This window comes from Engraulis encrasicolus, chromosome 20 (assembly GCF_034702125.1).
Source record: "Engraulis encrasicolus isolate BLACKSEA-1 chromosome 20, IST_EnEncr_1.0, whole genome shotgun sequence".
NCBI lineage: Eukaryota > Metazoa > Chordata > Actinopteri > Clupeiformes > Engraulidae > Engraulis > Engraulis encrasicolus.
In genome coordinates, this window is record NC_085876.1 from 9,749,583 (window position 1) to 9,775,268 (window position 25,686).

At 43.7% G+C, this 25,686-nt stretch overlaps 1 protein-coding gene across 3 annotated transcripts in view; it reads right to left on the reverse strand.

The window, feature by feature from the left end:
- The window catches only part of spire1a (spire-type actin nucleation factor 1a), an 82,058-nt gene that overhangs the window by 32,669 nt on the left and 23,703 nt on the right, over nt 1-25,686 (reverse strand). For all 3 annotated transcript variants that reach the window (XM_063185373.1, XM_063185372.1, XM_063185371.1), the window contains exons 3-4: nt 9,107-9,358; nt 4,675-4,800 (exon numbers count right to left, since the gene is read on the reverse strand). In XM_063185373.1, the coding sequence (XP_063041443.1) occupies nt 4,675-4,800; nt 9,107-9,358 (378 nt within the window). The remainder of the gene's footprint in view (nt 1-4,674; nt 4,801-9,106; nt 9,359-25,686) is intronic.

Here is a 25,686-nt window from a genome sequence, read left to right on the forward strand (position 1 = left end):
ACATAGAAGTGTGCATGCACTTGAGGATGCGTGGGCCAGCTTGCTGAGGATGCGTTCTGACAGCTGTGTGATTTTATTTTAGGAGCTCGGTAGTTTCAGTGTGTGTGTGTGTGTGTGTGTGTGTGTGTGTGTGTGTGTGTGTGTGTGTGTGTGTGTGTGTGTGTGTGTGTGTGTGTGTGTGTGTGTGTGTGTGTGTGTGTGTGTGTGTGTGTGTGTGTGTGTGTGTGTGTGTGTGTGTGTGTGTCTCTCTACACTAGTCTGTTTGCATGTTATATGATTCGTCTTTGCTGTGTGATTTGAGTTTTGTGGCCAAGTGGCTGTGTTCTTAAGGACGCTTAAGAACCCAGCAACAATCCACTTACGACGCAAGCCTTGTTGCTCCATACTACATTTTTGGCGTACGAGTAACCTGTTTTGTTGTTGAACGACTGATACAGATTAGTCATTATATCATTGATACAGTCGCGTTCAGGCCGACAGAGAACCGTGCCAGTGCCCGTTGGTTGATTATGTGCAAAATACTTGGTGTCCAAACCGTGAATGTGAATGCCAGCAGATTCAACTGGGTAACAGATGGTCACAAACGCTTCAGTTCAGAGCGCGGTAAGCACTTTAATTCCAAATGTAATTGGTGCAGGAACGGACACCGGCACCATTGTGTTTGGCCTGAAAACAGTAACTGAGGATCAAGCCACTGTAACATACCGCACAACCAATGACAGGATAAAGTGTCAGCAGACGTGCAGTCATTTTTGGAAACGCCCAGCATTAAATACCCTTTAACGCAACATGCATATGTATGCAGGCCAAGGTATGTGGTAAACCACTTCACAACACGCCTTTACCAACTTTTTAAGTTGCCCGTCCTAAAGGATTTGCAATAAAGGGTCTGTGTCCTGTTCAAAAACGTCAAGGAAACCGCTAAGGAAACAGGTAAGCCATCTATGAGGATTCTCATTTTTCTAGGTCATGTTAGCAGGCCTGATAGAAGAAAATCCTGAACCAGAACCTTGAAGACTTGTTTTTAATTAAAAAAGAACCCTAATAATCCCATTTTATTCTCGCAAACAAAATCTGTCAAGACTGAAATCAGACACTGACCCTGGATACCATCAGCGCGATTTTAGGTTCAGTTGCAAGCAACTACATTTTATTTTGCTTCTTGAAGTCTTCATGCTCCAAAAAGGAATGGAGTTGTTTACAGCGGAACTCTTTCGACTAATGCTGAAGTGCTTTTCCTCTTCGGGGTCAACTTCGAGGTTTGAAGCCAAATCGTCTTTATGGCTTATTGAAACTCTTTCATACAGAAGGAACCAGTTTCTGCCAGCTTATACAGCACTGTGTTATTTACAGTCTACAGTGTATGAGAGTAATCGAGTGAATTCAGAAAAAAAACCATTTTTTCTTGTACCAATGTCTATTATGCACCATGGGCCCCTTTCGATAAGCTTCATTTAGTTTCTATTTGGGGGATCCATTTCATAATGCCAAGTCTGTCCTCATCAAAAAGTGATGCTTTACGTGACTACAGCATGGCTTGATGAAGCATTGAATGTGGACCCCATGAACACTAGTAAACATCTACTGCATAAGCTAACAGGGAGCCTTTAACTAATTGTATTTCTCCTTTATTTTACTTGGGTAGTTACATTGAGGCAAATGCCTCTTTTCCAAGTGGCACTGAACACTGAAACAATTTTAGAATCCTAATTTTGGGGATAATAAATAAATAGAAATATTAGCCTACTCTAATGTCAAAAAAGCTTCTTAGTGCTACTTCAAAAACACAGCCAGACAGGGATAGAGGAGACTTGGCAGCAGGAAAAGCCGTTGTCCTATTGTAGTTGTGATACCTGTGCCAAGGCACTTACACGTGTAAGACGCTTTGTCACCGCCTTATACTAATTCAGCACAACTCATTTACTTCTATTGTGCTAATCTGCTCTGTAGTACGTGTGATTATGAGTTATCCACTTTTTGGTACTGCATGTGCTGGGGTTTTACCTAGCACTAACGTGACTACTCTCTACACGTGCCACACGTGGCTCTAGTCTACACCTTACAATGTCACAGCAATTATAATAGTAAACCTCAAGCTAACAAGAGGCAACCCTGGCACACCTGTACACTCTGAGTCGACCCAACATAGAAAAGACAGTCTGACCAGACTGACTTCAAATGTCAAACTCACATTTTTTTCAGACAAGGAAGAACTAACCGCATTTACACATTCAAAATAAGTGCATTTCACATTGGAGACTGGTCAAATACAACTTCAAACTTGGGGACCCCCTCGAAAACGAGATATCCTATCTCAAGGGGCTATCCCCCTAAACAAATAAATTGAAACTTCTGTGCTAACCCTGTTGCATAGATTTTTGACAATTAAGTACACTTGACTTGACTTGACAAGTGGAATGAAGATTGGGGTAGTATAAGAAAAGGCATTTGATCCGGTCGGTGACCACTGATCCAATCAAAGGGAACCATCCATCAAAGGGCAGCTGTGGCCAAATGGTTAACAAGATGGGCTTTAGATTAGAGGGTTGCAGGTTCAAATCCCACCCTTTCACTCCCTACCGCACTCCATGACTGAAGTGCCCTTAAGCAAGGCACCTACAACCCCACAATGCTCCTGGGACAACAAAAACAATACCCTGCAAATAACTGTAAGTCGCTTTGGATAAATGTGTCAGCTTAGTCAAATGTAACGTAATGGACTACAATAGGACCCTAGCCAGAGCAAACTTTTACTGACCGGGTGCAACAGGCAGGCTAGACAAGTTACTGATTTACGGATGCTAATCGCTTTGTGAAACACAATTACTTAAATCGTTCATGCTAGTCTGAGGGACTAAGCAGAACCTACTGGCATGTCAAAATCTTGCAGTTCTCGATTTAAAAAAAAATGCTTTAAGGACCAAACCACAAGTGTGAGTTTGCATGTGTTTCCACCAATACAACAACAAATCGGCTTCCTTTTGTATCTAGGTCACTGGTGTAGAGTTTTGACTGTGGGGGCTGAGTATGTAGTATCCAATATCAAGCATCCGTTAAAAATCTATGGCCGCTGTGTGCTGCAGTGTTTCTGCCTTGACCATAGGTGTGACTCAAAAAACACGACAGGCATTCAATCCGATACTTATTAGAGAGGATGTGGTTTCTGAATGAGACTGAATGTGTTTGTGCCCGTCAGGCCAGGGAGGGGAGTGGGAGGGGGATGGGGGACGTTCAAACACACAGTGATTCACAAGCATCCCTCATTCGGGGATGACTCACTCCACGCCGCCTCTGCCATTTCTCAATCCCTCAAACTCCGGGCATCTCGCAAAGGAAAACACACTCCTCCACAGTCTATAAATATCCTCCCCAACTTCACACGGTTGGGTCGGAACGTTCCCAGGGGACCGTTATGAAATTGCTTTCTTTCAACCATCCTCGGTGGAAGACCTGGTGTCAATTGAATGGAGATGGAGTATTAAAGGCGTCAAAGATGGATCGTCAAAAAACAACATATCCGTTAGCCAAGAGCGGTTGTAAGTGTTCGCTCACTCACTCACTGCAAAGCACCGCAGCTTGCCTTAGATGTCTGGTAACAGAGAAACATCCCTCGCTTACTCTTTGCAAAGCACCGCAGCTTGCCTTAGATGTCTGAGAAAAGGGAGGGATGTTTCTCTGTAACCAGTCATCCCCTGGGGAACTAATGATGTCAATCCACTGAGCTCATTCTACTGTATGCACAGCAAACCTAGCTAGCCATGCAGTACAATAATAACATAAATAGGATACCTGCAAGTGGTGAGCAGTGTTAAGTTGCTGAACTTGTGATGGTGATTCCAGCTGATTGGCTTGAATGGCAAATAATGCTATTGCCATAACCTCTCTGTGTGTTTGTTTGTCGTCAGTTCTCCTTCAAAACATTACAATAACTTGGCATAAACGTTCAACTTCATCAACTAAATCAATTAACCGTTCAACTTCATCAACTAAATCAATTCAACCATCATTACATTACATTACACGTAGGCCTAGCTGGCATTTCTATCCAAAGTGACTTAGTTGTTTAGGTACAGGGTATTGGCAACAGGCCCTGGAGTAATGTGGGGTTCAGTGCCTTGTTCAAAGGTAAGGGTGGGATTTGAACCTGCAACCCTCTAATCTAAAGGCCTGCACTCTAGTCGTTGAGCCATGGCTGCCCCATCAATTTGATTTCTGCTCCTCGTCGTAGTCGTGGGATATTCTGCCCCACTCATTTCAACGTTGCCGTACTCTCACAGAATATCCAGTCAGGTAGTTCGGCTGCAAGCCCATAGCCCTTCTGGAAGATTTAGCAAAATTGTAATGGCGTCGCCCTTGTAACCATGGATAAATAAGGTGGATTCACCACAGTATTCTGCAACTGATCAGAGAGTCACTTCATCGATTTCATCTATCAAGAATTTGGCAAGTCAGCATGGTCTGTTCATGGGTTTGTGTTTTAGTTCTACCACCTGTCAGAGTGGTGCAACCACAGTTAATGCCACCATTGTATGACTTAAAAAAACATTTGATATAAGAAGCATATTCATTGTTATACATTCATTACCAATTACTAGTTAATGTATGGGCATTAGCTGTGGTTGCACCATGTAACATCTGGGCCCAAAAACGTCATTGACCCTCATAACAACTGACCTCCTTGGCACTCTTGATCTTCTCCAGAAAGGTGCGCAGCTCCCTGGTCTCGGCGTACAGGGCGCGGCACACCGCCTGGTAGTGGTTGGGGGCATCTGAGGGGCTGGGCAGGTGGGACGTACACAGCTGAGGGGGGAGACAGAGTATGGAGAAGGTTAGACAAGTACACCTACTGTATATACTGCATACACATCATGAACTGATGGTCATTTACAATACATCGTGTAAGTCACATATGCATGGAGCAGCTTTACAATACATCGTGTTAGTCACATATGCATGGAGCAGCTTTTCATATGAGAACAACAATTATGTGATATTAAATTAGTTGTCAGCATTATTGACATGTGGGCTGTTTGCTGTACCCAAAGCATATCTTTATTTTTGCATGTGTACTGTAGTGACCATGCATACTGTACACCAAGAATGTCCTTCTTTCAGCATGTGCACTGTAGGAATCATTCAGACTGTATAGTAGAGTACATCTACTGTATATCTGAGGCATCAGCAGAGATCATCACCATCATCATCATGTGTGCAGCATATCTCTGACTGACGCCTGTGGTGGCCCCACCCTCAGATGGCATGATTGGCAGGTATAAACAACACAAACACACAAGCAGGGCACATCGTCACTCACACTCTGTCTCTTAGAGAGTGTGAGTGACAGAGAGAGAGGGGGGGGGAGAGGGGGAGAGAGATAGATAGATAGAGAGAGAGAGAGAGAGCGCGAGCAAGCGAGAGAGAGAGAGCAAGCGCGCGAGAGAGAGCAAGCGAGAGAGAGAGAGAGCAAGCGAGAGAGAGAGAGAGCAAGCGAGAGAGAGAGAGAGAGAGAGAGAGAGAGAGAGAGCAAGCGAGCGAGCAACAGCAAGAGAGTGAGCGAGCGCACAAGAGTGACGAGTGAGTGAGTGAGAGAGAGAGAGAGAGAGAGACAAAGACACAGAGAGGGAAGCAAACAGAGAGAGAGAGAGAGAGAGAGAGCGCGAGAGAGAGAGAGAGAGAGAGAGAGAGAGAGAGAGAGCGCGAGAGAGAGAGAGAGAGAGAGAGCGAGACAGCGAGAGAGAGCGAGAGAGAGCGTCAGAGACGGAAAGATGCACACGTAACCATATTCTGAGCAGGTGCAGCAGACCCAAAGCAACCCTCATGCCTGGATGCAGGCAGGCTGTGAAAATAATGATCCTTCCTAAGCTGCCAGAAGCCAAACCTGCCCAATGGCATTTCTGGCCCTGCTCCCCCTCCACTCCCCTGCCTTGCCCTGCCCTCCCCAGAGCAGACCCACCCTGCCCAGGAATGAGATTAAATACTGCAGGTGTCAACCATCACCACCTCCTCACCTCCCCAACACAATACAGACAGAAGAGGAAAAAATAGAACAAGAAATAACATACTAAGTAGAGAGAGAGAGAGAGAGAGAGAGAGAGAGAGAGAGAGAGAGAGAGAGAGAGAGAGAGAGAGAGAGAGAGAGAGAGAGAGAGAGAGAGAGAGAGAGAGAGAGATCAGCATTTAATTCTGGGAGAGAAAAACAAAAACAAAGATGAGAGCACAGGGAGAGAGAGTTTCTTCCTCCCTACAGTTGTGTGACAATGCAGTTTAGAGAGCGCTGAGAGGCAGAGGCAGAGGCAGAGGCAGAGGCAGAGGCAGAGGCAGAGGCAGCAAGCAGCAGTGAGATCAAAGAGAATGAATGAAAGATTGAAAAAGTTAAATTCAGTTGAATTTAGCTTTTGATCATGAAAGGAGAGGAAAGACCGAAATGGGAGGTGTGTGTGAGATGTGTTTTAGGCAGTCAGTCAAAAACCACTCAAATTACTTGAGGGAGTAAGATCATTAAATGAAGGACTTTCTTGAAGGACGACTTTGTTCCTTTAACAGAAGTTGGCAATCAAGAAAAAAAGTCTAGACCGTGCGACACACACAGCCACAAAGGGCAGCCCCCCACACCCCTGCAGTAGTCAAGCAGACCCATGTGTCAACTGTGCAAAAAATCTAAAATCTGTGATTTAGAAAAAAAAAAAAAAACTCACAGACTTCCCAGAAGTAGGCCTGTAGGATTTAACACTTTTCTCCCAGCCACAAGATGATACCCAGGCCAGCTCAGGCACACACGCCCTAACTGATGCCAAGCCAACCCACTGCACAGCAGTCATTAAGCAAGTGACTTAAAGCCACTTGGGCATTGGGTATAAATTACAGTCGCTGCAACAATGTGGGGTTATGTGCCTAGCTCAAGGGCACCTCCATGCCATGGACGGTACAGGACTCTCACCTCCATTACCAAGAACGACTGCGTAACCATTAGGGTCACATCTGCAGACAGACAGGCAATGCAGTCAGTCAGCACAGCAGCCATTCTCATATCAGCTGACTTGAGCCTGCACTAGGAAACACAGCAGTCCCACACTACCCCCACGACGACTCATCTCATCCCCTGCATTCATAACATACTGTGTGTATTAGTATGACTGTTACAGCATAAGATAAGCCCCTGGGGTCTGGTTTCATAAACGGATTTCTCCTGCGCTTTCCCTCTACCGTACGACTCTCTCCGGTGTATACAGTACTGTATGGTAATCAGCGAGAGTAGCCTACAGTAACTCGGCGCTAAAGCTGCTTACGTACGTACACAGTATTGTATGTTTGAGGAATGAGAAAACTCCAGTGCCGCCAGGGACAGAAAAACAATAAACAGTAGGCATCAGAAATGCAAAGCGCTAGGTATTAGCATGAGTGTTAATAACTTATGTAACCGGCCACGCTAAATAGTCAAAGGTGTTTGTTTGTATGGTTATACTGTAGTCTTGTTAAAGAGGGCATACCTTTGTGAGAAGTTGCTTAAAGACCTTACGGTTAAGAATTTACTGTATGGGACCTGTTGTGATATAATAGGATCATATAGTTTGCCTACAACAAGCTCAGCAAACAACAAGAACAAGTTCACAACTTCTCAATGGGCGAGCTTGTTCTGGACCAGAGGACCCCTTACATTTCTGGGTCTGAGGGCTACCCAAGAGCTAACGGAGGCTGAGGGCTTCTTGTTCATTCAAAATCCTTTTCCAATGTAGAACAAAGGAAAACAAGTAGTCCACACTTCTAAAGAGACAATCCGGAGAAACTAGTGAAGGACTGGAAATATATTAAAAAGGGAAGAAAGTCTGGTGTAACACGGAAGTCTAGCTTGTTATTTCTTATTTTTGTTATTTCTCATTTTTGTTATTTCTCCTTCATTTTCAGTGCAATTAGACTAACATTTAGAAATATGAACTATGACTGAACCTTTAATATAATCCCATTTTCTAACATCCTTGGTAGGCACCTCAAAAAGCTCTTAGAGGGCTGCCTGATGCCAGTGTGGGCACCACGTTTGTGACACCTGGTGAGGTTATACATTTGTATACACTTACAGTTGATATACATTTAGGTCATACATTTCATGTAGTATATCCTGTATGTATTCTCTGTGGTCTTAAACCCTTTCCAGTCATGCTAACTCACAATGCACAAAGCCTTTCCACAACACACTGAAGAAAAACAAGCACAAAACAAGCTTGTTCTGAGCAAGCCATGGTAAAGGTTAGGTTCTTATAGAGTATGCTGTAAGTATATGACCTTCAGACCATACCGTTTCTAATGAGATGAACTTTTGTGGAGGGGAGGGCTTTGGCTCTGGTGCATTAGCTCAAGAATCAGCTTAAGAGCAAACATGTTCTGTTCAAACCATGATCAGGTTATACCACACCATACAGTAGGCCTATATGACCTGTAGGCCCAATGGGTACCATACAGAGTTCATAGCTTCATCGGCTTCGATTTCTATTGACACAAAACTCTTGTGAGGCAGGATTTTGAGATCACTAGCCGCTCTGTGTATTATTTCAATATTTGGAAACACTTTCTTTGGAGGGGTCTACATGAGTGTCATGTAACCGTCATAGGAACGACATAACATGTCAGGAACATTAACGACACATTGACGTTTATGAATGTTGTATGTTGCAGACCAAGATCCTACCAGGTCCTCTCCAGACCATTACTAATACACAATGAATAAATATATATCTTTATAATAAGGAGATATCTTTGCAGCATCTCCCCATCACTCCACTGACCTCCAGGATGTCTCTGAAGCCTCGTATGTTGCAGAGCCCCCACGGGTTCCCCCCTTTCACCTCCCTTGTAGACCCCCCATGAGCGCTCCCCTCTTGGCCCTTTCTAGACCATTATTAACAGATCATGAATAAATATCTTAATAATAAGGAAATATCTTTGCAGTGTCCAATCACTCCACTGACCACCAAGATGTCTCTGTATCCTCGTATGTTACAGACCAATGCAAGGCCCCTGCCTCCTCTCCCTCCCCCTCTGACCACTATTAATACCATTACTCACAATACCATAATAGACCATAAGGAGCAGGACCACTAGTTACTCCACTGACCTCCAGGACGTCTCTGTATCCTCGTATGTTGCAGACCCCCGGGGGGCCCCCCTCCTCGCCCTCGCCCTCGTCCTCCTCCTCCGTGGCCTCGTAGCCTTCGTCGGGGCAGGGGTCGGACTCTGCCTCGCTGGCCGCCATGTTGGTCATCAGGTCGATCAGGCGCTCCAGCGGCGGGCTCAGCTCCCGCTCCTCGTTCTCCTTCAGCCCGTAGTCCAGCGCCTTGTAGATCATGATGCCCAGCGACTCGATGATCTGCAAACAGGCAGAGAAAAATACAATAGTTAAATATAATATATGCACTTAATATATATATATACACTGTAGGACTCGGATTAGTGCAGCGCCTTGTAGATCATGATGCCCAGCGACTCGATGATCTGCAAACAAGCAGAGAGATATAAACATTTAAATACACAATACTATACAAGGACTATCCTGATGGCCTTTAAAGGAACAGCCCACCGTTTTTCGATTTTCACATGTGCCGTATGCCGTAAGTATAACACATGGAAGTGCATATCAATTCCTTGTCAGTGCGTGTTCAGTACTTGACATTCCTTAGCACAGTCACTGGAAGTAAATGGTACGAAGCCACAAATGATCACTGGACGGAATTAAACAGACTCTGGTGAATTTTACATTCATTTTAAGGTGCTTTATAGGTAGCCTACATTTGATTACGTTTTATTTAGTATCATGGACTGCCATTGATACGTTAAATGTGGCTATATTGTCAAAGTAGGAATTGCAAGCACATACCTGTAGAGAAAATATTGTACAGTACAGTATATTCACACATTTTACCAGGGCTTAACTACAGATAAGCAATTTCCTGAAATAAGGTGGACTTTTCCTTTAAGATTAGTCCAGGACCCTGTAGATAATTACGCCTAAGGATTCACCGACATACATGTGGCATTGAGCCAGTGTGTTGCATGTTTTAAAACCACTGATGCAATTCAAATGTCATCGTATTTCTTTCACGTTTCCACTTAGGACCACTGACATTTTATTTTGCCCCAGAAGCCATGTGCTGAAGTAGAATGGTAAAGCCGAAAATATGCACTGCAAGCAAAATGGCAAAAAGCTAAAGAATCTAGAAACTGATAGTAATTGATCGACAAAGTATGAACTAATATGTACTAATACGAAGTCTTAAAGCGGATTATAGGGTTCAAAAAGCATTTACAGCAGCACACAGCACACAGTGCAGATGAGAACAAGCTTGCACAGACAGGCATCATTTTTCCTGCAGGCTTTTCCACCCTCATTACCGATGACAGACACATTATATTGGGCCAACATAAAACCAGTTTCTGGATACTTCATTGCGGAGCCTTAAGCATTTTGGGAACTGAAAACAGAGAGAGCAGAGATGGATGTCTTAATGTCTTCAGAGACAACATGTTCCACAAGCACTTAGTTTTAATATGGCAGCGATTTATTCTCTATCTTGTTTTTTCACCCGACTGAATCAATTGTTCATGTATGACATTGTGCAATCAATTCATTTCTTCAGTAAGGTACATGAAGCACATTTTTCCTATGACTTTGTTCTTTGTAGTGCTCTGGAGGACCGTTTAACACTACAACTGTAACCATACACACACGGCAATGTGATTTGTTCATAAGTTGGGTGAATGTTGAATAACATATGGAAATCCATGCAGGTGGGGCCCCGTCTGATTTCACGTGAAATGACCCATATGATGCCAAGAGTAGAAGTAGAACATGTTTTAAAACAGAGATGTATATAAACTTGAAGTAGAAGTGGTCTTATAAATGTAATTACAACTCTACTGGTGCTGTATTACACGGTTTCAACTTTGTAATATCATACTACAGCACAGAGCAGTTCCAATCCCCATTTCACTGCCAATTGTGTTTGCACAAGGAAGCACGTGACAAATAAAAATCTTGAATCTACTAGTGTTGTGTCTGTACTTGCGTCTGTAAGACTACTTCTACTTCATACAACTCAGGTTTTTAATAAGCCAAGATTGACACCGTGTCTGCAAAGCCATTTGGGTTAACATCTACATAGACACGCCAATGTTTTATGTAGAGACACTGGCACTCCCTTCTCTCTCTACAGACTGACTATTCACAGTGTTCTCTCCACAGAGAACACAAGAGTGGAGAATTCCCAAATAGGTGCTGCCCTCCTGCCCTCTTCCTACTCCAACCTGCGTGACTCTCACGATGGGCTGAGCAAAGACTCTCTGTGTGTAGATGATTTGAGAGTCAATTTATTGTGACTCCTGAATTCAGAACATTTCCCACCAGTGGGTGTACTATGTAGTAAATACTTGTGTAGTGAAACATCGGCATCATAATCATGTGGTGTGCTGGGAATCGAGAACAAAAAACGCCACTTCCTGGTTGCTCGCATTCCATCCGATTCTTCCTCATTGAACAGACACGGACGTATCCTGCCTAATTTACCGTTTTCACACACACACGTGCACATAGAGACAGACACACACGTCACAGAGGACAGAAGACTCGGAGCATCACCACGCACATGTAAACACACACACACACACACACACACAAACACACACACACGCAAACACATACACACACAAAAAAATACACACACAAACAAATACATACACACATGCATACACACAAAAATACACACGCAAACGCAAACATACACATGTCAACAAGAGAACACAAGACTTGCAGCAACGCGACCTCATCATCATCCTCATGCGGACACATGTGCTCCTGTAGACAAAGGCCCTCTCTGTCTCGCTTTCTGCCTCTCTCACTCACTCACTCACTCCCCTCTCATCCAGCAGAGTATGGTAGTCGCCGTCATAACTGAAGCTCTGGGATAGCATTGCTGCTTACAGGCTGCAGCATCCTCTCACTTTCACATCTAATCAATCATCGCAATGGGAGTAGACAACACATGGTGGCATAGAGATTGCTTGATAGGCAGAGCTAGCCTGATAATCTTCGACTTTCAAATCTCTTCGAGATTTGGTCTGACCAAGAGCATAACAATTCACATTTCCCAAACGGCATGGTTGACCCACCTCCCTTGGTTTGCTAATGGTTGCTTGCTTCCTTCCTGACAAAATGGGAGGAGTTCCCAATTTTTCGGGAGCTCAGAAAGTGCTTGCATTGCTCTTGACCTGACTAGTAGCAACACTGAAGGGTACGGCCTGGCTAAGACAGGGCAGCGCTCTCTCTCTGTGTTAGGGACACACACCTCAGCCACAGATGACGAGCCAAGCGAACTGGCACGAGCACTTGCTCTGGGTCTGGGTCTGGGTCTGGGTGCCTCTGTTCTCTCTCCATCTCTCCCTCCACTGCACTGCACCACCCCAACGATGAGCTTTCAATTACCACTAATACAATCGAGGCCCTAAACACAGAGTGTGGCAGGCAGGGAGGGAGGTGGCAGCAGAGGTTTAAATGCCTGTGCTGGCTGAGATGCAAGACAGAAAAGACTTTTAAATAATCACATTATCCAGGGAGGGAAAAAAACAACAACAACCAAAGGACGTCAGCTCTCCAGCCTCTGTGGGTTTTAAGTGTGTACATACAGTATGTGCAGAGATTATTATGAAACACACGCATACACAGACACACAAGCACGTGCAGACACACGCACACGAAGACACTCGCAGACATATAAACACAGACACGCACACGCAGACACATACACATACACACAGACAGACAGACACGAAGACACACATGCGCAGAGTCAGACACTCACGCGCAGACACACGCACACGCACACACTTAGACACGCAGAAACTCGCACACACACCCCTGTTGGCGCAATCATGTTTTCCAGAGAGTAGTCCATGATACCAGCCAAATGGAAGGATAATGTCAACCAGCTTTGAGGTCAAGTCAAGCCTTAGAGCAACTTGGCGGCCATGCAATCACAACAGCTACTGCCGCTAGCTACCTACTCATCCTCTTGTTTACCAAGACGGTGTTCAAGAATGCAGTCTGATGATCAGACAAGAGATGCCAATCGACAGATCTTGACATTTGTATGTTCTGTGCCAGTGCTGAACTTAAAAGGTTATCTTGGGAGTGGTTTATTTACGGGTCATTGATGTGTTTTTTAATAGCAGACGTCAGGAGGTAGAACAGCTAATGCCTGTAAATTGATTTATCTTCCGTAATTAATGTACAAGCAATATGCTTCTTAGATATGCCAGTAAAACGACTTAAAAAAAAACATTTAATAGATACAATAGTGGCATTAGGTGGGCGATTCTCACGAAGCTAAAAAAAACAATGGCAATGAGGTTTTAATGGTTAAATATGACAGGGATTTTTTTGATAATATACATTACTGTAGAGAAAGACGTGTACTTTCTGGCACACTAGTTCATTTAAAAAAATATTATTTTTATTTTCCACTTTTTTTGCATGTTATAGGCAAATTCTCATTACCGAAATGTGTCCTGACCAAAATTTCTGGTCTTTGAATTAGGGTAAAACATAATAAAAATGTTAAAAATACGTAAATGACACTACAAGAGCGTTGGTCTATGTCCGAAGTTTCATAAAGTGTTCCTTGTTGGCAATTTAAATAATGAACACTAATGAGTATTTCAAGAAAAGATCGTGTCCCCAAGTTTTTCTTCTCATTACCGCAATATATTTCAGAACTACAATTAAAAGCCATCAGAATTTCAATATGAGCTAAAACTACCTACAATTCATCTGTACTAACAGGAGATTCAAGATGGCTACATGATAAGTCAGCCTTATGTGTTGTGCCTGTAAAATGTCACAATGTGTCTCAAAAATATGCAAATACGACAAAAGTGGTTCTCATTACCGAAATTAGTCAATATTTCAAAATGAAAAAGATTTTTTCAATTTAAACTTGCTTGGTAATAGGGTATTCCTTTTCAGAATTCAACAATGGTCATGAATTAGCTATTTCATAATTACTCAAGTTACAGTTAGCATTATTGTGCTGAGCCATCTCATTACCGCAATACACATTCTCATTACCGCAATGTTTTAAGTACCTTTCGGTAATGAGGATTGTCAATTTCGGTAATGAGACTCTATGGTGATTTACATTTAGAATATATTTTCTTGACATATATGTATTTCGCTTTTTATTTATTTACATTTTTAAACATGCAACTGCAACCTTAAATACAAATTATATTTTTGCAGTAAAAATATTGTCACTATGTCACTTAATTATAGTTAAAGCACTTAATGAAAGTGTTAAGTGAAATTGCCTCCATTTCAGGTTGAAATATCCAATTGTATTGAATCGGTATTCGATATACAATATTGTAAGTAAACAAAGCAAAAGTAAATGCCTAACATATGCAATAGCTCCTTCATCTAATGGGGGTTGTCTGTAAAAGTGATCATCTCCCTATACATTACATAGGCTAAATTGAGTGGTCATACAGGTATTGTTCATAGACCATTTTTCTGTTCTCATCCTTTCTGGCTAATGTTGTGGTGACATTTACATTTTGTCCCACCCTTGGAAGAACAATAATCGACTATGGGCCAGAAACCCTGTTGTGAGAGTTCATTGAGAGTAGCAAGGCACAACTTAATTCTTGCTCATATGCCAACCCATGAATCAATATTCTGGCTGGTTCCACCCTCGAAATGTCGTCTTTTGATGCAAAAATAATAATCAAACTGCCTAGCGATGTCACCCAATGCAAAGGCAATTGTTAACAACGAAGCCAGCACGAAGCTGGCTTGGCATTTGAAATAGCAGTGAATAGGCCTTTTTAGCGAATTCAGTGAGAAGTAGTTTTTAGAATATTTCAATCAAAACTAGTTTGAAGAATCATTTGGAGGAATGCTCTAGTTGCCTTTCCCAAATGAGAAACTCCTCATGCATGTTGTTTGCAGCCTTTAGCAAGGTTTCATCCCCCATACTCCGATCCTTTAGCCATGCTCAAACACCCATGTACCCATCTTTTAGTCATGCTGTGGGTTCTTGATGTCCTGGGTAAGTGGAAAGGCAACTGGATCAAAACAGCCTCAAAATGCACTTTGCACTGATTTAGCTGAAAATGCCCATTAACAGCAATTCAAAATTCCAAATAGGGGTCGACCGATACAGGTTTTTTAATGGCCGATGCGATACCGAATTTTTTTTCCCATCACCCTTGGCCGATACCCGATTTCTGATACCCGATATGGATTAAAAAAAAGGTTAAAAAATGACAAATATTCCAGGTCTCAAGTTAAAAATGAACATTCCTTTAACATTATCAAATTGAGGTAGAACTTGTAACTTTTAAACACCCACTCTAACAATCAAGTAATGAAAAAATAAAGCGTCTTGGTGCTTTTACAAAAAACCCGAATGACATAAAATAATAAATACTGCGTATCGGCCAAAACCACACGCGTATCGGCCGATACCGATACACTTAAAATGTGCAAATATCGGCCCAATATATATATCGGTCTATTCTTAATTCCAAGTCTATTGTGCCACCCATTGACAATTATCAAACATGCTAGAAAATGACCAGGAAGTTAAGGAAGTGCAAAGGAACAATACTGCAAGATAAGAGCAGGATTTTGCAACGTTTTAATTTTGTGTTTCATGCATCCTGTACTAATTATGGGCATGTCTGATATTGTCCTGAAAACCAACTTTTTTTCTTTTTCAAAAATGTGAGTGAAGTGAAAGCCCACTTGGGAAACTACAACTCCCATTGCCATTGTGATCCAGCACTCCACATCACACATGAACACTGCACACAACAGAATGGCATTTATGCCCCATCCCCAATAGCGCCCGAACGGGAGCAGTACCATGCTCAGGGTACCTCAGTCATGGAGGAGGATGGGGGAGATCACTGGTTAATTCCTCCCTCCACCAACCTGGCGGGTCGGGAATCGGGAGTCTGATGCCCTAACCCATGACTGCCATTGATGTGCAATATGCAACTAAAGCAGTTAGTGGTGTTCAGTGATATTTCATAACACATAACGTTCATAGTGAATTTCGGCTTTGGTCCGGACGGTATTATGGGGATACTGTACCGAAAATGTACCGACCAGTGACCCTAAAACCAAGGTGTACCGAACCCGCATACCACACAAGCTACTCTAGTCATTTCCTGTTCCTTCTACTACCTACTTCCTAGTTGCCGGCGCGCGCCCAGTCAGAAAAAAAAGTTCAGTGTACGACCTCGCACTGCGACATGATTTTCCTTCTCATGACAGATTTAGATTTCTAGTCCACTATAAATGTTTGGCTGGAGAGATCAGTGGTGAGTTGTGATGTCATATTCAGGGTGGGGATGAGTAGTGGGATGTATGCGCTTCATTGGGGTCATCCGGTGGCTACCCTCCGGTGTTTTGATGTTGGACTAACTATAACTTCAGAGTGCACCCCTTGGCCTTCACCCCTTATACTGTGATGTTACTTTGGTGCCCAGGAGGGGCCTCGCCTCTTCACCTACTGCAGGGGTGGGGAACCTTTTTCATTCGAGGGGCCTCTTCAAATTCATCTGAGGACCGTAAAAGTTCTCAGAGAGCCGTATTAAGAACACAAACCAGGATTTCCCCCTGCACTTTAGGCCTTTGAAGGCAGCCACCTTTAAAACAGACCCCACCTTCTCTAGTTCCCCTGAATATAACTTAGTTGTATTGCAAATGTATTTTCTAAGATTCCTTTACAAAATGTGTCATATTTCACGTGAAGCTGCATAACATTACATTTATATTGGGGGCCTGATTAAACGGCCTCAAGGGCCACAAATGGTCCTAGAGACAGGTTCCCCACCCCTGACCTATGGTCTTTTCTGGTCTTTGGCTGGGTTAAGTCTTGAATCCCAATATCCTTCAGTAGCTTAATGAATGGTTTTTATATAGAATATATTTATCATCTTATTAGGTGTCATTTGATTAGTTCTGCCCTGGAGGCTCTGTCGTTGTGCTAATAATAATAACAAATCACATAATTTACCAATATTTGGCTTTAGTTCAATTTATTTCTCCTTATTCTCATTACCGAAAACGTATTCTCATTACCGAAACATATCCCTCATTACCGAAATGAGCACTTAATTGTAAAAAAAAGTACTAAAGGAAAACTGTATTCATATATATTTTTTATGAACACAGTACCTTTCATGTTTCTTTCACTTCAGCATATTTCTGGACCGAAATTGTAGGTTTTCACTGATGTATTCTAAAATTAAAGAGGAAAACAAATGATCCTATTGCGGTAATGAGGTAAAATGGTAAAATTCTTAAACTACAATAATAAGAAAAAAACTTTTTTGAGTTTTTTATGTAGCCCCTAGTACAACTATCAATATTCAATGAACAAAACTGCAAGAACAATTAAGTTTCCTAATACATTTCATGAAAGAAAAACATTGCGGTAATGAGCATTTTAGCAGACATGGACTTATAAAACGTAAAAAAATGTGTTTTAAATAGTTGTCAGGTAAGTTGATATTATTGTGCTTAGTAACTGTACACTTTGATGTAACTGATTAAAAAAGAAATTCAATCAAAAAAGCATTTTGAAAAAATGGTTGTCAAAACAGCTTTGTTGCGCGTTTCGTGAGAATCACCCACGTGCTGTGGTTTGTACAACCTTGATGTCTACTAAAAACATGACTTCTGTACACAGGGCAGTAAATGGCATCAGATTCAACTCAAATCCGCTTTTAAATGATGAAATGTGAAATCACTTGACAAAGTTATAAATCCCCTTTAGCACATCAATGTTACACAACATGGTGCATCAAAACCTTCCGATGTCTTTTTCATCGAGTGCCAGGGGCAGAATCTGGGACAGGTGGCGGTTGGAGTCGCTGATGGAAGAAAAAGGGGGGCAAAGTCGCTGCCAACAGTAGACACGCATGTCTGCCAACCTCTGTGATGGCATTTCCAAGCAGATAGGCCGACAGGGGGAACAAAGGGGCCAGTTGTCCCAGGCTCAGGGAAACAGGGGGGGGGCTAGAATTGGGTTCTCACGTATTGGTTGGGGGCGAGGGTGCCTTCAGATGACTTTGTCCTGGGGCCCGGCCAATGTGGTCAGCGGCCCAGTTTCCAACGTAGATGCAATCACCAGAAAACGCTTGGCCACTTCTAAGGCAACCAAAGGGGGGGGGGGTGCTAGAATTGGGTTCTCACGTATTGGTTGGGGGTGAGGGTGCCTTCAGATGACTTTGTCCTGGGGCCCGGCCAATGTGGTCAGCGGCCCTGTTTCCAACGTAGATACAATCGCCAGAAAACGCTTGGACACTTCTAAGGCATCAGCCCCATCTTGCTACAGCCCTGCCCCGTAATAGGTGACCTTCAGGCAAGATAGATGCAGCCTTTAGACAAGGGATGCTTGTTTGCTTAGAACAATTTTATGTAATTCAATTGGTTTTAGATAAATGAGTGCACCAACAAGAGAAGAAGATCAAGAGATTTTACAGTTAAAAAGAAAAGAGCATCATACAGTATTCAATAGTAGAAAGCCTATACTTTTAAAAAGCCCAGAGTAAACAAGGGTAATGAAATAAACATTCCACAAAGATAAAATAGCAAAGAAAAAGGCAATTCAGCAGCAGCGGCGCAAGTTTGTGGTTGTTGTGCCATAACAACAGGAACTCTTTTAACCTGGGTGCCATGGTTACATAATAGGCGGGCCTACTGGTAGGATGAGCTCACGTTTAATGGCCAAAGAAGAGGGGAAGGCAGCTGGGGACAGAGGAGAGGAAGAGAGGAGAGGAGAGGAGAGGAGATGAGAGGAGAGGAACAGAGTGGAGAGGAGAGGAACAGAGAGGAGAGGAGAGGAGAGGAGAGGAGAGGAGAGGAGAGGAGAGGAGAGGAGAGGAGAGGAGAGGAGAGGAGAGGAGAGGAACAGAAGAGGAGAGGAGAGGAGAGGAGAGGAGAGGAGAGGAGAGGAGAGGAGAGGAGAGGAGAGGAGAGGAGAGGAGAGGAGAGGAGAGGAGAGGAGAGGAGAGGAGAGGAGAGAGGGACTTGGCATGAACACCATTAGCCTTTTAAAAGACTTTGGGAGGTAGGGCACTTTGTGTGAGGTTGCCACGGGAAGCGGTCTTAAGAGTCTGCATGCACACAGCAAGATCCCTCCGGCTGCCAACAGTGGCACAAAGATCCTCACAGAAGCGGGGTGTGTATCTTTGTGTGTGTGTGTGTGTGTGTGTGTGTGTGTGTGTGTGTGTGTGTGTGTGTGTGTGTGTGTGTGTGTGTGTGTGTGTGTGTGTGTGTGTGTGTGTGTGTGTGTGTGTCTAAAAGGTTAGCGTTCCGGCAGACAACAGTGCAGTGAATAGAGGGGTGGGAAGTGGATCGGCTGACCCAAAAGATAGAGGTTGACGACCAGACACATGAGCTGGGCTGGCACACACAGGAGCCTGGGAAGACTGAGACCTCCACTGGGAAAGCACCCTTCTCGCACACACACATGCATGCGCGCTCACACAGAGACAGGCACGCACACATACACTTTCAATACATCTTGCAAACACACAAGTGGAGACCAATTTCGGGAGAGCATTTTTTTTGGACAAGTTACATGGCTGTCAAACCAGGCAACACTAGAAGCCATTTAAGTAAATCCTGAAAGTTAGCAGAGAAAAAGAGGGACCGACATGAGTAAAGAGGAGTGTCTTTGCACTAAACCAATTCAGTCGTTTTCTTGGCTGGTGCAAGATAAAAGCAGAGCATGCAGAGTTCTGAGATAGAGAGATAGATAGAGAGAGAGAAAGAGGGAGAGAGAGAGAGAGAGAGAGGGAGAGCAGGAGAGACAGACAGACAGAGGGACAGAGAGGGCGCAGTAGAGTAATAGAGCAAGGGAGTGAGAGACTTCTCTCTCAAAATTACACATCACAATCTCATTTAGAGGCTTGTGACTCAGGAGGAATGGAGGCTGGGTTGGAAGGGGGGGGGGACTTGGTCTCTCAGCTGATGAGGAGAGGAGGGGCTGAAGGGAGAGCAGAGATGATGCTAGCAAATATGCTCTTCACACATCTTCCTGCAATGGATACAATTCCACAATTATGCCAACTCCAGCACATAAATGTTTTTTTAACTGATGTACTGATTGATTAATGTACACTCATTCAGCAAACAGTTAAAACAGTGGTTATTAGATTATCAATGCTGTCAACATAATTTCCCATAGTTAGGCTACTACTGGCAGCTGCTCTTCTAACTTATTTGGGTATTTTATCTTGTAACTGTATTTTGTATTATTTATTTTTTAAACTGTTTGACATATAGTTCATCATCACCTACGGCAACAGTGTGAAAGGCACGTCTGCATCCAATCCACTGCTCTCCATTGTCTATAACCACATTAACTCAGTTTGGAGGAGCAAGAGGCTTCCCTCTGTAGTCCTACATGAGTAGCCATCCTGTGTCCAACGCAAAGGGCAACTCGGGACAAGAACTAATTGGTATTGCTGTACAATCTGTGCGGTCATGTGCTCATTAAAACAGGTCATCAGAAATGCCCTGATAACTAGGTTTGTTAAAATCCATGATCATGCCAAAAGTTTGCTAACTTGATGGCAAAGAGGCAAGCACCGGGAAGATGTAAACACATGGACTGGACTCACATGGACTACCTCATGGCTTCTGAGATGATGCTCAATGCATCAAAGCAGTCCCTATTAAGCATCTACCGTAGATTAATAAAAGAAAACAAAAATGAAGATATATGTATTTACATCTGTGTTCTTTTACTTAAGATTCAAACACATGTTTGTGTCAGAGGGACGAGTTCCCACCACTGTGGCACTAGTTGTCCATGTGCTTGTTTTTCCATGAACAAGACAAACACGCACTTATTCTCATGCTGCCGACCAGCACAATGAGAACACACAAAGCGTAGGTCTGAGAGCATCATTCACACGGTCATATGGGAAGACACACAAACACACACGGACACACAAACACACACAAACACACATACACACACCTAGCTGTCATGAATGGATACAGAGAGGAGACCGGAGGGTCTAGGACAGCAAAACGCCTCTCCTTCCCTAGTTACATGACACACTTTTACATTCTTCAGGAAAAGCTTATTTGTTCTCGGTCATATGAAGAGCTCATGTCCTGACCATTCTCTGATCACAACGCACTCTCAAGACGGGCCTCGTGCGTAAAGCCCGACCCGCTTCCGGCGTAAAATGGCAGTCGTGACGACTTTGCTTCACTGCAAAAGGCCGACCGATTGAGAGAGCAAGAGTAAGAGTGGGGCAGAGCTTCCTTGAATTCCGCAGCCCCAGGGTTCCTTCCATGCCCCAGCCCCATTATGACATCACAACTTTCGCAAGTGGAAACTCATGACAAATCATTATGTGACCAGAGTCACCTGCACGGCCAAAGACTCGCTGGCTAATGCATTTCTGACGAGAGAGAGAGAGAGAGAGAGAGAGAGAGAGAGAGAGAGAGAGAGAGAGAGAGAGAGAGAGAGAGAGAGAGAGAGAGAGAGCATATGGGACAGCATTGCTGACTTACTTTTTCCTTAAAAAGGGTACACACCAACCTTTTAAGGAAAATCGCTGAACAGCTGTAATTCACTTACAATAAAAAGAAGATCCACCTTTTCATGATTCAACTTTTCTTGGTTTTTTTGTTTTTGTTTTTTAACTTTGTATATATTATTTTTCAGATAGGACAGTAGAGACGGAAAAGGATCGGGAAACGACCCGGGCCGGGAATCAAACCCAGATTGCCCGTGTAACAGTCCATTGCCCAGCCGTTAGAGCCACGGCTGGGCAAAAATGTCACATATGTGAATAGGCATCATTAATTCTGAAAAGAAAGTGCTGACAATATTACACAGTGCACCTTTAAGCACTTAGCAACACTTCAGTCTCAGAGGAGCAGCTTTATTCAATAACCAATGTCACACTTACACCATTTCATTTATCCTACTTGAAAACACTTAAAACCTGAAGCAGACAGCTTGTGTTACATTATGTCAGCGTCAGCGAGTACAACTCTCACTTAGTGTCTCCAGTATATAATCAATGTCAGACAGACACAGACATAGAGACACAGACACAGACACAGAGACACCGACAGAGACACAGACAGAGACACAGACAGAGACACAGACACTTGCTTGCCCAGACAGACATGCATAAAATGTTGCACATATTTACGCACGCACGCACAACATACGATTATTGTGTACATATATTGTGCACACACGCATGATTTTTTTTTGTAGATTTTCATGAAGCAAAAGGTGCTTGGAAAAACACAACATCTACAAAATATTCTTCTAAAAATAGAGGTACTAAGAACTTTGGGCTGGCCATGTCTTTTTGTTCAGAACTTGAAAAACAAGCTAAGTGATGATGATGCATCCTTGTCAAAACAGTGCCTTTTACTGTGTACAAGTCAGATTACATCTACATGCATGCAAACTTCTGACGTCTTCTGTGCACGTTTGGCAGACAAACATATGACCTTAATGCAATTTGAAGTCAGACACAGACACATGCAAGCACGCGTGCACCATGTGGGAATCTTTGAATTGCATGACATAACCGGCAGGATAACGCACAGAAGGACTGGATAACACAGTGATTGGCGTTTCAAATAACTGCATCATTCAAAGATTACACTTTTCAAACTTGCATGGTATTTGTGTCAGTATTCATGATTCATGTTTGCGTCATATGGCAAAGAGTCAAGGTACAGAGAAGTAGATGTGTGCACATCCTACCCGATGGGCCAGGTGCAGGACAATGAGAGTAAATCCAAGTGAAAAGAGAAGTCCGCGACACTGCTTGTCTGTTTATGATTTTATCGAGCAACGTTTCGACCTTCAGGTCTTCATCAGGTCTTCATCAGGCATTTTTCGAAACGTTGCTCGATAAAATCATAAACAGACAAGCAGTGTCGCGGACTTCTCTTTTCACTTGGCAAAGAGTCAAGGTAGCCAATCAGGTGAGCTCTTATCCAAAATGCCTGATCCTCCGCTACACACACACACCCAGACAGACAGACAGACAGACAGACAGACATACAGACAGACAGACAGACAGACAGACAGACAGACAGACAGACAGACAGACAGACAGAGTCAAATAGCAGGCCCTTTAGACACATAGTCTGCCAACAAAAGGGGGGAAAAAAACACTCACAACCCCCCATTCGCTGGCCATGCATGAATGAGAGCCAGTGATCAATACTGATCATATTACCAGTGCATGAGCGTGGCAGGGGATCTCTGTTGCAGCGCCAGGGGAGTGAGGGGGGAAGGAGGCTGACAGAGGCGGCCGACAGGGTTGCCAGATGAAGCTGGCGATTTTCTACAAATGTGCCACGCGATGCTTCAATCCAACAATGTAAACTAATCTGGTTTGAATGGCCATGACTACAACAGCACAGTAACCTATGGTACAGTAATGAAAAAGAGAGCTTTTAACCCAAAGATAGCAGACGCATTACCACCCAATTGTATGGTAATTGTCTATCATATATCTGGCAACCGTGCCGTCTGTCTGGCTTCCTGTACGCTGCAGACTGATTAATGGGGGTATCCTGCTGACAGCCAGGGACTCTCGTGACATTTCCCCCCCATGTCATTTCACTCTTCTCTAATTCACACCTCTTCATTCGCATCCCCCCATCCACCTTTTCCATCTCGACTGCCGGCAGCAAACAAAAGCCGCGTGCTGCCGGGGAAGCAGGAGGGAAATCCATTTCCACAAATAGGCCTTTCGATCCCTCATTCCACAGAATCATTAGTTCAATAAATGAAGAGTCTGTAGGATAAATGGATATAGACAAAAAAAGAAATGCCACAAGGAAAAAAATCTTATAGCTTGAGATTGTACTCATGTATGCAGACATTTATAATGCAACCACTAATAGTGGGCCTGTCTTGAAAAACATGATTTGATTATCATTCATTGTATTTTGCATCTTGTTTTCCAGATCTTGTTTTTTCTTGTTTTCTTTATCTTGTTTTTTGTTTTGAGATTTGAGGAAAGAAAATGTTAAGCTGGTGCACTCTGTCTGTTAAATATATTTAAAGGCAGAGTATACAGGAATCCCAAAATCGGGACTCCAGTGAATGTGTACTTATGAATAACAAGAATTTGTAAAGGCAGGGTTTCTATGGAGACGTGGTGCCTCTTCAACAGGACTGCAGTTCGTTGGTTTGTGTGTAAAGAAGACACACAGAGAAAGATGGCAGGGTGCAATCTGGGGAGGCCAGACACACACAGACAAACACAGAGAGACCAAAGGAGTGGATACCAACGCACACTCCCTGCTGGCAGGCCAGTGTCCACCACATTAGGTTACTGCAGACACTTACATACCCCAGTCTGAGGCAGAGGAGGAACAAGTCAAAATGACAAGAAAGGAGTGTGTGTGTGTGTGTGTGAGAGGGGGCAGAGAAAAAACACTCACACACACACACTTATGCCACAAATGCCACATTCTTACACCTACTGATGGAAAGATGGCCAGAATATAATATTAGAAATCCAAAATTACAAAGTTCAGCTCAATCACAGGCAAAAAAAAATGTCATCTCGTTTACCACTAACATCTGATCTGAGGCCAGTTTCAGAGCTAAATCAGTGCAGTCAACTAGATGCTTCTTGCTCGTCAAGCTCAGAGCGAAATCACAACTATTCACCAGATCTCTCCCTCTTTCAGCCTCCATCTCCCTCAAGCACTCCATCAGGCCTCTGCCTCTCTTGTATTTGGGGGGCTTTTCAAGCCTTTATTGGTTATTAATAGACATGACCGCAAAGGAGAGACGGGAAGCAAGTCGGGAGAGAGAGACGGGGAAGGGCCGTCAAAGGACCCAGGCCGGGATTCGAACCCGGGTTAGCCGTATAGCAGACGAGTGCCCCACCATTAGCGCCACAGCAGGGCCATCCATGTCAGGATTTAGCACACCATCAAACCTCTCCCTCCAACCTCCTCACCATCACTGTCACTTCACCATCTAGCCTCTCCCAAAAGGTCGATCCACAAAGTTTTGAATAGATAATCACACTTTTCGAACGTGAATCGATACTGGATCGTGGATCGAGCTTTTGAACCCAGCCCTAATCAGAGTTCCATCTCTTCATCTCCGCCTCAACCAGGCATCTCTCTCTCCCTGCATCCATCTCTCCCTCCCCAACCCCCAGTCCTCTCTCTCCCTCTCTCTCTCCAACTCTCTTTTACTCCGCCATCCATCCCTGTCCTTTTCAGCAGAGGCAGCTGAGGACAGACTCAATGTTCCCACCAGTCACTTTGGTGATGCCGGCAGCCGGCAGTAAGATGTGACAGGACAAGCTCAGGACAGGACAGCTGCATTCACAACGCTTCTGGGGATGCAGTCTGGATCATGCACAGAGACAGAGAGAGAGAGAGAGAGAGAGAGAGAGAGAGAGAGAGAGAGAGAGAGAGAGAGAGAGAGAGGGAGAGAGGGAGAGGGAGAGACAGAGAGACAGAGAGACAGAGAGACAGAGAGACAGAGAGCGCGCAACACTCAAGAGTGAGACAGTGAAATCAGGGCAAGAGAGGGAGAGACTGAGGTTGCAAAAGGAACCGGCTGTTATGCAACATGCTAGCCTGCTTTGGACTGACGTGACATG